This window comes from Mastomys coucha, unplaced genomic scaffold (assembly GCF_008632895.1).
Source record: "Mastomys coucha isolate ucsf_1 unplaced genomic scaffold, UCSF_Mcou_1 pScaffold4, whole genome shotgun sequence".
Lineage (NCBI taxonomy): Eukaryota > Metazoa > Chordata > Mammalia > Rodentia > Muridae > Mastomys > Mastomys coucha.
In genome coordinates, this window is record NW_022196910.1 from 32,485,225 (window position 1) to 32,500,696 (window position 15,472).

The 15,472-nt window shown below is 37.1% G+C and overlaps 1 protein-coding gene across 3 annotated transcripts in view; it reads right to left on the reverse strand.

The window, feature by feature from the left end:
• The window catches only part of Tmtc2 (transmembrane O-mannosyltransferase targeting cadherins 2), a 405,577-nt gene that overhangs the window by 81,727 nt on the left and 308,378 nt on the right, over positions 1-15,472 (reverse strand). For all 3 annotated transcript variants that reach the window (XM_031349236.1, XM_031349237.1, XM_031349238.1), the window contains one exon: positions 11,617-11,698. In XM_031349236.1, coding sequence (XP_031205096.1) covers positions 11,617-11,698 — 82 coding nt within the window. The remainder of the gene's footprint in view (positions 1-11,616; positions 11,699-15,472) is intronic.

Here is a 15,472-nt window from a genome sequence, read left to right on the forward strand (position 1 = left end):
TCCAATAATATGAGGAATTAGAAATTTGTTGATTGTCATCCAATGGTCTCTCTAATTTAGTAATTGGATAAATAGGCTCAACATTGTATAATCTATATACACTTTCAGCTTGTTTGTGGCAGTGTCTGGCTGTGTACAACATAAGGGTCTTGAAATCTTGCTTCTCCTGTCTCAGCCTCTCTATTAGTAGGATTGTTCATTTCATGTTTTTACACTATACTATGGTTTTCAGAACACCTTATATATTTCAAAAGTATTTATATACCCAAAAGAAACATAGATGATTAACTAGGGAGGTTGCTTGTAAAAGAACAACAAAGAGTGAGACTGAATGCTTTGCTTGACATTTGTAACTCTTATATCAAGTTTGAAGAAGAGGACTCTATAAGTTACTCTTTCTCTGAGATGAATGCTTTTCCAAATTATCACAGCTAATGAACCAATTCTTACCCTCACCTAATGTCTGTGCCACCTTACAGGAGAACCATTGTTGATTGAAACAGTTGGTGAATGACTTTATGGATAGACTATCTTAAAACATACACCATTTCTTAAATGAATGTAACCTGTTCTCTGTGGGCTGAGAATAAAGTCACTTACTCAAATCAATTAGCTTTGACCATAGCAGGAAGTCTGTATCCAAAAATCGTGCCTACAATTCATTTCTTGGTGCAGCAAAACTGTCAACTCTCAGCATAGCTACGATGGAGGTAAAATCCTTTGGTGATGTGAGGGTCATTGAAGTACAGCTTTATTATAATGAACTCCAATGTCTAAAAATTGTTCTTATTTAGGGCTTGTACCACAGTAAGAGCCAAGATTTTAAACTCTACTAAATACAAAACAAACAAACAAAAAGACTTTATATATTTATGTTCATTTAAGAAAATACTAGTAGTGATGTATTATTTTGAAATATACAGTTAATATATTTGGAGTCATTTAAAATTTATATTGAGAAAAATGTATTTTCAGTATTGCTGTAGACAAGCATCTACATAAGACTATTAAATTGATTGTTGTTTTATATCAAACAACTTTTATAATACTCACTTTTATTGTTTTAATATTTTACAAATTTTAAGGAATATGACAGAAAAGATATTGTAGGTATTGAAGGGGGGTCTCTGGGAGGAGTTGGGGTACAAAAGGGAAACAAGAATGTGATTTGATTCTATTTACTTAAAATATGTTTTTAAATGTTAACAAATTCAGATAAATTGAAATCATGTAACTTTTCTCATCATAATGCAATAAAAGTTAAAAAAAAAGTAAACAAAGGGGAAAGTGTAAAAGTAATAAAGATTTCACCAAGAGAATACACTGTTACTACCAGCATCCAAGCTGTGACATAACAGGCCTATCATTCCGCTGGTGGCCATGTGCACCTCAGGAATTTTTTTAAAGACACAGATGATTGAAAATGGGGAGAGAGCAGGTGTAAATATTCAAGCTCACTGGTTTTGCTGACATCTAGTGGTAATGCAATTGGTGGGCAGAGGGAGGTGAGGCAAGGAAAACTTTCATGGTGGTCTTTCTACTAGGAGAGGAAAGAAATGCAGTTAGCTGAGAGACAGTTGATGCGCACATAGGGTTGGGATTTAGATTAGCAGTCTGAAGGAAAAGTGTTTGAAGATGATGCTAAGAGTGCATGTTAACTAGGCCAATCAAAAAGGTGGAGAGTTTTCTCTTTCGGAGCCTTGCTGAACATCTTTCTAAGACACCAGTTACCCTTTCATTTTAGATATGCCCTCTCACTTAAATCCAAGTGAAGTATCCACTTCTTTATTAGTTGTTTGCTTTGTTTTTATGCTCTTGGCAGCTTGACTTAACAAAAGCTTTGTTTATGGAAGAAATGTGATTAATGTGCCATAGTCACTGGCCAAGACAGTACATAGGCCAGGTAAAGAGGAAAAGATGCCCCCAGGAGAACAATCTGGACACCACACCATGAGGATGAGAGGGTCTGGATTTGTCCCTAGGTGAACATGAGGCCAGGATTCTGTTTTAAATTGGACATGTAACAAGCAAGGAGTCCAGTGCAAAAGAGATTAGAGAATCAGCTGGCCAGGGCCCTGCGTTAGAGTGGAAACAGGGTCAGGAAGGTGAAACACACTGTCGGAATAATGTCTCCCATGATACGTTCCAGAAGGGTTATGGCATGTCCAAAAACTAGTCATGTAGTTATGACTGTCTGGTGGGAAGCAGGGATTTGAGTGGTACAAGGAGATAAGAAGAGTTAAGAAGAATGATAAATGGCAAGCGAGACAAAGGGAAAGATTCCTATAATATGTTTAAATGGATTCAATAGGGATTGAGTAGGACATAAAAATAAAAAGAAACAGAAACAAAAAGTATAGGTTCATGAAGAACTTTTTTGATAATCTGCTATGCTTTATCTTCAGAAGATGGAGAAAAGGCATTAGTAGCCAAGGGACCTAGCTTAAGCAATGAATACCAGAGGTGAGTAGCCTCATTTTGTTATACAATATTGTATGCATTATGCCAGGGACTTGGAAGGTACGCACTGAGGAGGACAAAGGGATCCAAAGGCACCTGCCACAGTCATTTAGAAAGTGACCAGACAATTCACTTTTCCAGAAAATTACAGTTTTTATACTTTAGCAATACAGTTGCATGTTTATGATCTGTTGAGCAGGTCACATGCTACTCATTTTATGATAGAATACGTGACTCTTCATAATGAGCCAGTAGTAGTCATCTTCAGTAAAGATCGAGGTACTGGTTGTGCACACCTTTAATTCCAGCACGTAGGAGGCAAAGGCAGGTGGATCTCTGAATTAGAGGCCAGCCTAGTCTACAAAATGAGTTCCAGGTCTCACAGGACTACACAGAGAAACAGTGTCTCAAAAATCAAAACCAAACTAAGGCAAACAACAAACCAACCAAACAAATAAACCAAGCCAATCCAAAGAAGGAGACCAAAACATCCAGGATAGTGTGGACCATACTCATGAAAATTATACTTAGACTGCTGTTGAATCTCATACCAAAATCCTCCAAACACTGTCTCAAATCCATTGTACTTGCTTCCTAATCCAAAGCTTATCTTGCTTTTCTAGTTTCTTCAATCCCAATACAAAGGAAGATTCAAAGGGATGCCCATATATAATACTTAACTATATCCTTAGCAAAGCTTGACCTGCTAAAGCCTTTAAGTTGCACAAAATGACAATGGGTCACCCTACTAAAAGGGAAAAGAAAATAAAGATGATAAATAGGAAACACAAAACTGACTGAAGTCCAGACTAGATCTCCTCATTCATTCATGTTCTAGGTAATGTTGACATGACCAGGGACATGCCCTGCTGCTGTGGATAGGGCTGGGACACAGATAGATAATAGAGTCAAGGTTCTTTGGTTACGAGACATAGTTTCATCCTTTTTCAAAAAGGGATTATCGTACTGTGTTATCAGATTCTGTGAGATGACAGATATGAATTCCTCAGTGTTTTCGTTTGCTTTTCCATGGTTGTGACAAAACACCATGATCAGAAGCATCCTGGGGAGGACAGGGTTTCTTTAGCTTATATATCCCGAGTCATACTCTATCAAGGCTAGGTAAGGCAGGAACTGAAGCAAAAGCTGGAACCTGGAGGCAGGAACTGAGGCTAGACCATAGAGGAAATGCTATTGAACGGCTCACTTTTCTATGGCTTGCTCAGCTTGCTTTCCTACACATCCCAGGACCATTATTCCAGGGATAGTATCATTCACAGTAAGTGATACAGAAATAACATAAGTATTTTTGGTTGAGCTTGTCCTGAGATATTCCCATGTAGAATCTCTTAGTCCCTCAAAAGCCAAATACAGCATGGAGCTGGTTCTGTCCACTTTACAGATAGAAAATGAAGTCACTAACACACTTGGAAATTCCTCAGATTTCCCTGGCACCTCCACATCAATCACCAATCAAGAAAATGTCCCACAAGCCTGCCTACAAGATGAATTTAATAGGGGCATTTTCTTAAGTGACATTTCTTTCCTCAAATGACTATCTAGTGACGATCTGATAACAAACTAATACACTCAGAAGGTAATGTATTGTGAATATGTATACAATGAATATATTTGATAAGTGAAAAGTATACACAATGATAATTAAATACACATCAGATGAACTTATCATATAAACAATATTCAAAACAAGATTTAATTAAAAGTCTTTCTGTTATCCTTACTTTTTTGGGCGGGGGTTTTCCCTTCATTTTATTTTGTTTAATTTTTTTTCCTTTTATTAGATATTTTCTTTATTTACATGTCATATTTCCCAGTGTTACCTTTACTTTGAATACTATAGCTTACTATTCATCTCTATTAAATACTTAATAACTGTTTGGTTGCTGTAACTTTTCTGCTTGTCTTTTCTACGTAATACCAGAAAAACAGAGAAAGGTGGTGTGTATATATGTGTGTGTATTTCATTGCATATTCCTTCAGGAATGTAACATACCTACTTTGGAAAATTGAAAGAGATGTTACAAATGAATCTACATAGGACGCCTGCCTGGAGTCTGTCTGTTTTCTTCTTAGCGTCTTTTGTCCTTCTCCCCTTCCCGTGATGAGCGCAGATATGGGATCTCCCCTGGTGTTCTTGATTACACAGTAATAAGAACCCCATGGTTTTCTCGTTCACTATAATCTCAGCCTTCTCTGTCTGTACTACCATCAGGCACCTTGTAATTTAGGTGCCCACTAAAAATCCCCGACCCCATTTAAAAAGAAACAGAGCAAGATTTGATAGGTTGAGACTGATGTCATCTTTAAATGCTATCCTCTTAGTCTGGTCTCATGGGAGTTTTCCATATTGATGTAGGAGGGAATGGCTCTTTAGCTGGCACAGGTAGCAATGGGATGTGTCACTAGTATGAGATGGCAATGGAACTGGGGGAATTTCCACAGTGGCTTTGTGACTTCAGTTCCTCACTCTGTTAAGTGGACAAAACCATCTCCATGGCGTGTCTGCCTTTTGAGGGGTTAAATGAGTTGTTACATGAGACTTTCTCATGAAAATGTACCCTGAAATATTTATGTTATTACTGTACTTTGATAAGTTACTATACAATATATAATAACCAAAGGATTTGTTTAATTTATCATGAAAATTATTATTGAATGAAAATGCATTTAAAGTGCCTTTCTCTACTTATTTTTGTTTCTTTCTTAATAAATGTTTGTGTTTTGAATGTGTATGTGTCAGTGCACAAGCCTGTATACCTTATGTGTGTATGTATGTGCACAAAAGGAGGGACCAAACACCTATCTTTCCTCAACAGTGATGCAAATGTGTTTTGTTTAAGTTGCAAACAGGTATTCTCACTGGCCCAGAGCTCACAAAGTAAGCTAGACTATGTGCCTGGTCCACCAACTCCCAGAAGTCTGCTTGTCTCTACCTCCCTAGTCCATGATTAAACATCAAAATACATTTTGGGTGGCTCTTTGCAAAATTCACTTATGATAATAATTATGTTAAATGCCTAATGTAAAAAAAAAAACCAACGTTTTCTTTATAGTATGCAAGTCCATGATTGTGTCCATTTATTTTTTTAATTAAATCTTATTTTAAATACGGTTTCTTGGGATCAACCCTGAGTCCTCATGCTTTCTGGGCCATCTCCTCAGCTGAAATTTTACATCATAAAGTTTGTATGTTCAGTTCCCTCAGATAGATATTGGCAACTATAATTTTTTTCCATCGTTTTCTATACCATCTGATTTCCTACTGAGAATAACTATTTAGAATTTCTTTTTCCTCCATCTACTTCTTAATAAAGAGCAAAGCCTTTAGCCCTGTCTTAGCTGCTACTTGCTGGGTGTCGTTACACATTTCTGAGGTTTTAGCACCATAGTGATAAGTCTGAACCCCCTCCATCCTCCAGCAATGTGTTTATCAATCACCATATTAAATATTATGGCACAGTCTGAGGAAAAAGAACTGATTCTAATGGAGCTGACAAAGTAGTGAGGAAGACACAAATTATAAAAAATAACTATGACTTAATTACAATTGTACTTAAGGAGAAATAGCTTAATTAAAATGTGTCAATTAGAGCCCAAGGACAATATGACCAATAGGATCCTGTTTTCTGTGTCCTCAAAATGAATATGAGGATAAAATGATAGACTTAAGGGCCAACAATAGAGAACACTAAATAGAGAAGATAGTTGAGACAGAAGGCATTGCGTGTATTTGGGGATAGTGAAGCAAAAATGGGGGCAATAATTAGCTGTGGCTCAAGAGAAGGAAGAAAATCCCAACTATGAGACAGCCAAAAATTAAATGAGTGCTGTACTGGCTGGTTTTGTATGTCAACTTGACACAGGCTGGAGTTATCACAGAGAAGGGAGCTTCAGTTGGGGAAGTGCCTCCATGAGACCCAGCTGTGGGGCATTTTCTCAATTAGTGATCAAGGGGCTTAGGGCCCCTTGTGGGTGGTGCCATCCCTGCGCTGGAAGTCTTAGGTTCTATAAGAGAGCAGGCTGAGCAAGCCAGGGGAAGCAAGCCAGTAAGGAACATCTCTCCATGGCCTCTGCGTCAGCTCCTGCTTCCTGACCTGCTTGAGTTCCAGTCCTGACTTCCTCTGGTGATCAACAGGAATGTGGAAGTAAGCTAAATAAACCCTTTCCTCCCCAACTTGCTTCTTGGTCATGATGTTTGTGCAGGAATAGAAACCCTGACTAAGACAAGTGCCCAATGAAGACCCTAAAGTATGGAGATTACAAAATTTCTAGAAAAAAAAAATCAAGGTTTTCCAACTAGGAGAAGGCTGGCCCTAGGTAGTTCTGAAGTTGGGCATTAATTACTCTCTATGCCCCATAGGCACAGAAATTTAGGTATTTAATAGCCATGATTACATAGATCCTTGGCTGTACTGTCAGTATTAGAATCCTGAGAACATCCATATTTATCTATCTACCTATCTAACTACCTTTCATCATCTATCTACCTTTAACCTGTCTAGCATTTTCTGATTCTGAATCTATCAGGATTGTCTTCTCACTCCATGGGATTTACCCCTGTGATGTAGGAATGCACTATCATGACAATAATGGATGTAAATGATAGTTACTAGCTAAGCAACTTCCTTACTCAGAAATTTCCAGTGTAATACTGGAGGAGCAACAATTCCCTTCTCTGAATATTTCAACTATGATTCATTAGTTCATTAGCTTTACTATTGTGTATGCATGTATGATTTGTATTTGGTCACAGATGTGTGCCTGCCACATCTTGTGTGTGGAAGCCAAAGCACAACCTTTGGGAGTCAGGACTTTGGTCCATTCATGAGGTCTGAGCATCCACCTCAAGTCACCAAGCTTGTGTAGGAGCACACAATTATCAGAAATAAAACATTGAGATGAAATTTGGAAAAAAACCAATATTTTATGTTATTAAAGTGATAGAAAATTTAAATGCTGGGAAACATCTAAGGGTCAACATGAATTTTAGATTGACAGTCCAGGAGTATAATCCAAGTCTCTAATTCTCCTTCAACTTTTAATTGTCTTTGAACTAGTTTTATAAATTTTCAAATGAAACTTTAGCGAAAGTATAGTAAAACAAAATCTTCACTACAATTCTTTTTTTTTCAGACACAAATCCAGTGGATCTAACCTAGAAGGAAATGACAGTATATTCAGACGTCATCTTCTAATCACCAAAATGCAGGCAATATAAATTCCTGCAATTCTTTCTGCCCGGTCACAACTGAACTATATTTTCCAAATCACTCGTATCATTAACAACCAAACTAAAAGCACATAATTGCTCGAGAGAGTGGATTTCTCATAAAACGACAATCTACTCACTGACATTTGAAAGCATCTTTAAAAGCCTCCAATCATAGATCACATACATTTCATTTAAATATTTATTTTCAAGTTAAGGGATTGTTTTTATTCATTCAATCTGTGGGTATAAACACCCTAAGGGAGAATGAAAAAATCTATTTCTTTTTTCAGCAAGTTGCCAAGGAACTGATATGAGAGACTTGTTAAAATTTTCTTGGACAAAAATAATGGAAATTAAAGCAGAACATCCATTCAATAAATTTTGTGTTCCAGATTCAGTTCTAGCATGAAACATGACTGGAAATTTAACAATACAGCAGGTATTGTTGTCACTAAAAAGAGGAAAAGAAACCTCCTACTCTTAATACAGAACTATCTAAAGGAGGGATAGTTTGAATGTTTGTGCTTTCCTACTAACTCCCAATCACTAGGTGTCATCTCTTCCCCAATGACAGCAATCACTCTCTAAAGCCTTTTCCTCTTTAACATCTCTGTCCATCTTAGTCTGACCCATCCTAGCACACCATGAAGATAGAGTCCTTAGCTTGGGTTTCAAAGCCTCATGGGCTCCTATTTAATTCTTCTGCAGTCTTGTCTTCCACTTACTCATCTGGTCTCTTCAGCTCCAGTCACAGGAGCTCGGATTTACTGCTCTAAATAAACACTCGTTCGTGCCTTGGACCTTCGCACTTTCCAGTTGCCCTATTGACATCTAGCTCTTTAAATAGTTGGCATGCTCTTAGAGATGGCAACTAACCTCCCTACATAGTGTCTACCTTCTACCTCATCACCATATGAAGAGGATATTATAATGTTAATTTCTTCACAGATTTTATGAATAGGGACCAAGGTATTATAGCAAGTCAATACATCTTATAAAAAATGAAAGAAATCCTTCTCTAAGAATTTTAAGTTAAGGGCCTGGCATAGTGGCACATATTGCCTTTAATCCCAGTACTGAGGAGGCAGAGATAGATCTCTGTGAGTTTGAGGACAGCCTTAGTCTACACAATGAGTTCCACAGAAGCCAGGGCTACATAGAGAAAACCTGTTTCTAATTAATTAATTAATTAATTAATTTTAAGATAAGTTATAACATTCTTAGATTCTGTAATATCTACTGATAAAAATGTCTATTTTTATGCTTATCTGATATAATGCCTAAGGATATTAAAGGAAAGAGAACATATGTTGTAAAGGGGAAACACTGAGTAATTGAGAGATGCAGAAGTTGCTCAGCTACACTGAATTTGGTTGAATCATCTTAATTTTCCCAGGCTTAAGTCTGTTTGTTTGCAAAACAGAAGACTGATTTAAAATTAAGTCAAAAACAATTTGCCAGTTCTAAAATTAAAGTATTAATATTTCATCAATTTTTACAGGTTCTGGTACATTTGTAGATTATGTGCTTAAACTAGACTACCTTTTAATGCCTCATTTTAAGTCTTTCCAAATTATATTTAAAAGCAGGAAAAAGACTATTATAAACTTTTTTTTTTTTTTTGGTTTTTCGAGACAAGGTTTCTCTGTATAGCCCTGGCTGTCCTGGAACTCACTCTGGACACCAGGCTGGCCTCAAACTCAGAAATCCACCTGCCTCTGCCTCCCAATTGCTGGGATTAAAGGTGTGTGCCACCACCGCCTGGCTATTATTAACTTTCTTAAAATTAAGCTGAATCATGCAGTCATCCTTTTTCACCAAAAGGAAATATAGTTCTAATTAACCCTCAAATTAAAAACATTCTTCCAACAGAATTAAGAAAGATTCAGTTTTTGCACAAGCACTTAAAGACAGAAGTCATCACTACTTTTCAAGTGACATAATTTTTTTTCTTGTGCTTTCCAGTGAACTAAATCCAAAACAAGATTTTTGTGGGAGAAATAGCAAAAACCTCAGGGGCATAATATGCCACAAAAATGCTATTTTTTTTAAAGTAGTGTGAAAAGGAGAACTAGCCAGAAAAGACAGACACAACTTTTAATAATAATACAACAGTGATTTAAAAAAAAAAATTCTCAAGGAACCTGAAGTCAGACTTAGTTTCCTTTTCTTTCCCTTTGACAGTAGTTGTGACTAAACCTACGCTAGGCGAGTGTTGTACCACACTGAGCCACACTCCAGGCCATAATAGTGAGTTTTAATAATAGCCATTCAAATGCATCAAGAGATCAAGAGCGACTTATGGGGGCTGGAGAGATAGCTCAACAGTTAAGAGCACTGACTGCTCTTCCAAAGGTCCTGAGTTCAAATCCCAGCAACCACATGGTGGCTCACAACCAGTCCTAATGAGATCTGACACCTGCTTCTGGGTTGTCTGAAGACAGCTACAGTGAACTTACATGTAATAATAGTGACATATAAAGCAATTCACTGTCAAGATTTACTATGTAATGATTTTTGAAATTAGCTCAGAAGATACATGAAGCAGACCATTTTAAAAGAAAGAATATGTAAGCAGAAAAGGTATGGAACTGAACATCTGTTTCCTGAAGTGCCCCGGCAACAGTCCTTTCATGCTCTAGCAAAATAATCATGGGGCTAACTTGACATTTTGTAGTGGAACCCACACTAGCAGGGATGAGAACATCCTAATTTCAAATAGTTCATATAGGAAAATCTGTGAAAATAAAAATAAATGCTGAGGTGAAGTTGAATTATCCAACTGTTATCTCTACAGTTGGATACAGAGCAAAGGCACAGTAGTTTATAGTATGTTACATATTTTTGCATCATGCATTATGCCTGAAACAGGTGTCATGAGCTTAGGTTCACAAGCATATACATACAACAACATACATGTAAAAAATTCACTTGTGGTTACCTCACTTTCCTTCTTTTTATTATTTTCATTCTCAAATACTCCTGGCCATCACTGTTTTTTGTTGTTTGATTGTTATGTTTGGTTTGGTTTGGTTTGGTTAATAGTTGATAACTCAGAGAAGGAATTAATACTATACAGGCATATTAGCTATATTTTCCATGGATGTAATTTCCATCCACATTTAAATTAAACTCGATAATACCTAACACATTAAAGTCAACAGTAGTTATTTTTAAAAAAATCAGTATTTTGTTCCCCCAGGGATAAACAAAAGAATAAGCTTATTGTTGTTGCTGTTGTTATTGATCCTTGAGAGGTAACCTATCTGCAAATCTGGTAGAAACAGACATCTTATCCCACACCAACCAACTGTATACTTTTTTTTTTTCTGTCTAAACACATGACTCACTATAATGATAGAGTGTTGTATAATCTCATTCTGGACTGATTACAGCCAAAGCTAAATGGTATGTGACAGGGATTCCTTAGACTTGTTATAGCTCATGGTTGGCCTCTCTCTTAGGCATTTATAGCCTGGTATACATTCATATCTTCCAGAAAGCAAGCCATTGAGGCCAAAATGTAAACTCCTAAAACATCAAGTTGGCATGCCCCATGAGCAATACATTACAGTAGAGATTAAAAAAAAAAAACTAATATTTTTATTATTATAAAGTATGCATCAGACAAAGAGCTAGATGCTTTCCTGATGAGATATCATGTAAACTCTGTGGTGAACTTGAAGGAAACAATTGGAAAACCACCTTCTCCATTAAAAGCCATTGAAATTAGCTGAAGGAAAATATAATGCGGATCCCTCCTAGATGTGATGCTCAATGAAAAGGGAAGGATGTATCATGAGGCTAAATCTGGAATGAGGAAGCCAACCTCCTCTCAAAGGTCCTTAACCAGCAAAGAACTGAAATTTCACATCAGCAATGACAGTAAACGTGGACGTCATGGAAAAGCTACTGCCACTCACCATAGTGCATGTAACAGTTTCCTTTGGTAGGATCCAGCTCAATAGCCTTCAAGAAGAACTTTTCAGCCTCACTCTTACGACCCTTGAAAAACAGAGAAAATGGATGCTTCAGTGAAGGATCATGATGGATTGTTCTTTTGGTTTTTTTTTAAACCATTGGACACAAATGAAATATACTAATGTCTACAGATAAGCAATGCTGGGGAAAAACACTTATTTTTATTCTAAATGAGGGTGACCAAGGAGAATTTTGTGAGTCTAAAGACTGATATCAGGATCCTGGGAACATCATGAAAAGAAGAAGATGATGCTGAGCCTGTTGAAGTGATCAAATATGGGGCTTGGGAATGGACAGTGGCTTTTGTTTTTTTGTTTTAAACATTTCATAAAAATAACAAGGGTAAACTGGGTTTACTAAAACAAAACAAAATAAAATAAAAACAAAAATAAACAAACAAAAAACCATCACTGCTATTTTCTGTTTTCTTTAAGTCTGATTAGTATGTGTGCATGTGTATGTGTGTGTGTGTGTGTGTGTGTGTGTGTGTATATATATATATATATATATATATATATATATATATACATGCATGGGAAGTCCAGAAGACCATCTCAGATGTTAAATATTTATTTATTCTCATTTCATATGAATGAGAGTATTGACTCTCTCATTGTGTGTGTGTGTGTGTGTGTGTGTGTGTATGTATGTGTATATTTGTTTATATTAGCTGCCATGTAGTTCTACAAACTGAATGTGGGTTCTCTGGAAGAGCAGCAAGTACCCTTAACTACTGAGCTCCCTCTCCAGGCCCCAGCCTCCATACTGAGAGTTGAGCTCAATAACTTGCAAGGACTTCAGCAACTGAGCTACTGCCAAGCTCTTCATTTAGTGTTTGATTTTCTTTATTATTTTATCTTATGAAAGTGTTCCCTCAGCTCCCATCACAGCTATTACTGCCAACAGGAGTTATACGCGGGGACTGAAAATGTAGTATAGTTCCTACTCTCAAGTTGTATTCTGCTTGTCTTATACTAACTTCATGCAGAGGTGGATGAGCTAGGAATGGGCTTGACACAAATTCTTAATCTAGAAAAATAATTTGCTCACTCTTTCTAACACTGGAACAAAGTGGGTTGAGCATTCTTGTGTGTGTAACTGAATATTCAGGACACTGTTAGAGTCTGAGGGAAACATTTAAGTTAGAAAAACGGCAAGGTGGACCAGAGATTATAGACTGTAATACTGAGAATTCCCCTGCAGTCAAGAGGCTGAAGCCAGAGGACACCAAGTTCTACAAGACTGCCTGGGCTACCATGGTAGCTCATGGCTAACCTGGAAAAGTATAAAGATTTTGTCCCAAAAATAATATATTAGAAAAGGGGGCAGATGCATATAGATCATCAGTCCACTGCAAGGCTCTAGGTTCAATTTCAATCACCAGCAGCAAGTGAAGGTGTTCATGCATCTATACACACTATATACAATCATGCATGCACACACACTTGCAGACACTCCACAAGAGTAGAGAAACACAAGAGTTCTGATCTGTGCAGAAGAAGAGCTCTTCCCCATGGCCATTCTTGTCTCTGATCTTTTAAACACATGGTACTCTTGGGAAAGTTCACCCCATACACCTAAGTGATCCTGAATGTTAAACAGAGCAAGGTTGAAATGAAAGAACACAAAGAAAATGAGGAATAGGGTCTACAAAGTGCAAGCGTTCTCCTTGGGGTGCAGACAGAACAAACATGAGTCCCAAGTGATGAAGCCAACAGCCATTCCCTAGGACTCCTCTCTTTTACCACTGATCAATGTTCCTTTGTGTTTGTAATCACTACATACTTCCAGTGAGGAAACAATGTCACAACGTGGGAATTTTCCAACAATTCCTTCTCATTGCTGCTATCATTGAGAACTGAAGTTCTGCTAACCTGGGACTTAATCCGAAACTACCTTCCCTTCTTAGCCTTCGTTTTAAGCAAATAGTGAGGGACATGACAGAAAAAGAACAGCAATATGGAGAAATGTGTTCATGGAATAAATTTAGTTTTCTTGGAATAATATAATCCAGGCTGGTTATGAAGCAAATTAGTCTTTCTGTGGTTATTGCTTCTTCACAACGATCCACAGTAACAAACGAGGAGCCAGGATAGGAGAGAACACTAAATAGACATTTACCAGAGTTGTCTCTGCTCTATTATGGCAGGAAGGAATCTAAATGAACTATTGAGTGACAACAAGGTCCCAGGTTACGTTCAGACACCACTGACTACAGTAAACATCTGCATGTTCCTCGTAGTTTATATACCACCACAGACCTCATTCAATGATTCAGGTTTCCTTCACATGTATCTTTTAAACTGCAGACCTCTTTCCAAAGTGAAATGTGTGAAATTTTCACGTTCCTCTCAACCTATGCAACTTGAACTAATTTCTCTGCAGCTGCTGTGGCTTTGTTCACTCCCTCCTTTAAAAAGAAAAGCCATAGAGTAACTACATCCTTCATTCACTCACCGTCTTAATGCTAGGGATTAGCCTTCAGCCTCTATATCTATAACTGGTGATAACCTAGTACTCAGAAAACAGACTTTCAAAGTTCTTTCATTCCAACAATAGTACTGCAACGCTGTAACTCCTCTCTAACAGCTGGTCTCATCTACGACCCAGTGACTCCAACCATAATGTACCTCAAGAAACTTCCCAGGTATGGGCTTCAAAAGAGAAATGGGAACATGAGCAATTTCATGTATGTGGCCTTTCGTAAGGTAACAGCAGCAATTTTATCATGTTAGAGTTCCTTCACTAATTCACTAGCTATGAAGAATCTAGCAGGCTGGCGTCCGAAATAGTAGAATAGATTCTAGGCAATCAGAACAACAGCACATTTTTTTTTTTTTTAACTATATGACTCATAGAAAACCATCCCATCTTTCAGCATCACTTTGCCCTATTACATAAAGGTGGATGTAGGTAGAGTACAGGGGAACCATTCTGCATGATACTGTTAATGATGGCTGTATTTAATGTCCATTTGTTCAAACTCATACAGTGTACAATGCAAAGGGAGAATTATCAAATAACTGCCTCATTCATTTGTAAGCCACCAATGTGAGCCATCAATGTCAGCCAGGTAAATTAGATGGAAGAATTATTTGTAGGAAGAAAGCAGCCTCCATCTCATGGAAACACTGTTATTGCTGATGAGCCAGATTCTTATAAACTTAAATCCATCTTAAAAATAAAAGTTACTAATTTTTTTAAAGTAAAAGTGATTTCATGGGACTTTAAAATTACATTATGATAATACATGTAAAGTGATATTACCTAGGTACATTAGAAACTTGTAACCAATGTTGCTTGTTATTTCTATATATACACACACATATAGCCACACTTGTAATAGAGTGTTGCTATGAATAAAAGAATATGTTTTGCTGTATACACAGCTTCAAAGCACATGTTCATTCTTTAGATCACCAGGAAAACAATATTCAAAGAATTTATAGAAGAGGCTAATAAAAGCTATCAGTGGTAAAGTGCCCACAAAATTGGTATATGTAATTTTTTTGTTTTGTTTTTAAAAAAAGGCTTTGAACTTTTTTCCACTTAAGGTTTTAAGGAAAGAAAGGAAGAAACTAGATCATGTATCAATGTCACCATAAACTGAGTGGTAAAATCCTCATGCATCATTCCCTGGTGAAACCACAGAAGGAAGCTATAAAAGTGTGTATCTGTTCTCAAGGGACAGTGGTTTGTGGTGGGACTCCATTATTAAAGAAAACTGAGACCCATAATCTCCAATAGAGAGGATCCTGAAGACCATTCTTTCTGGGTGAAAATATTGCACTTCTGAAA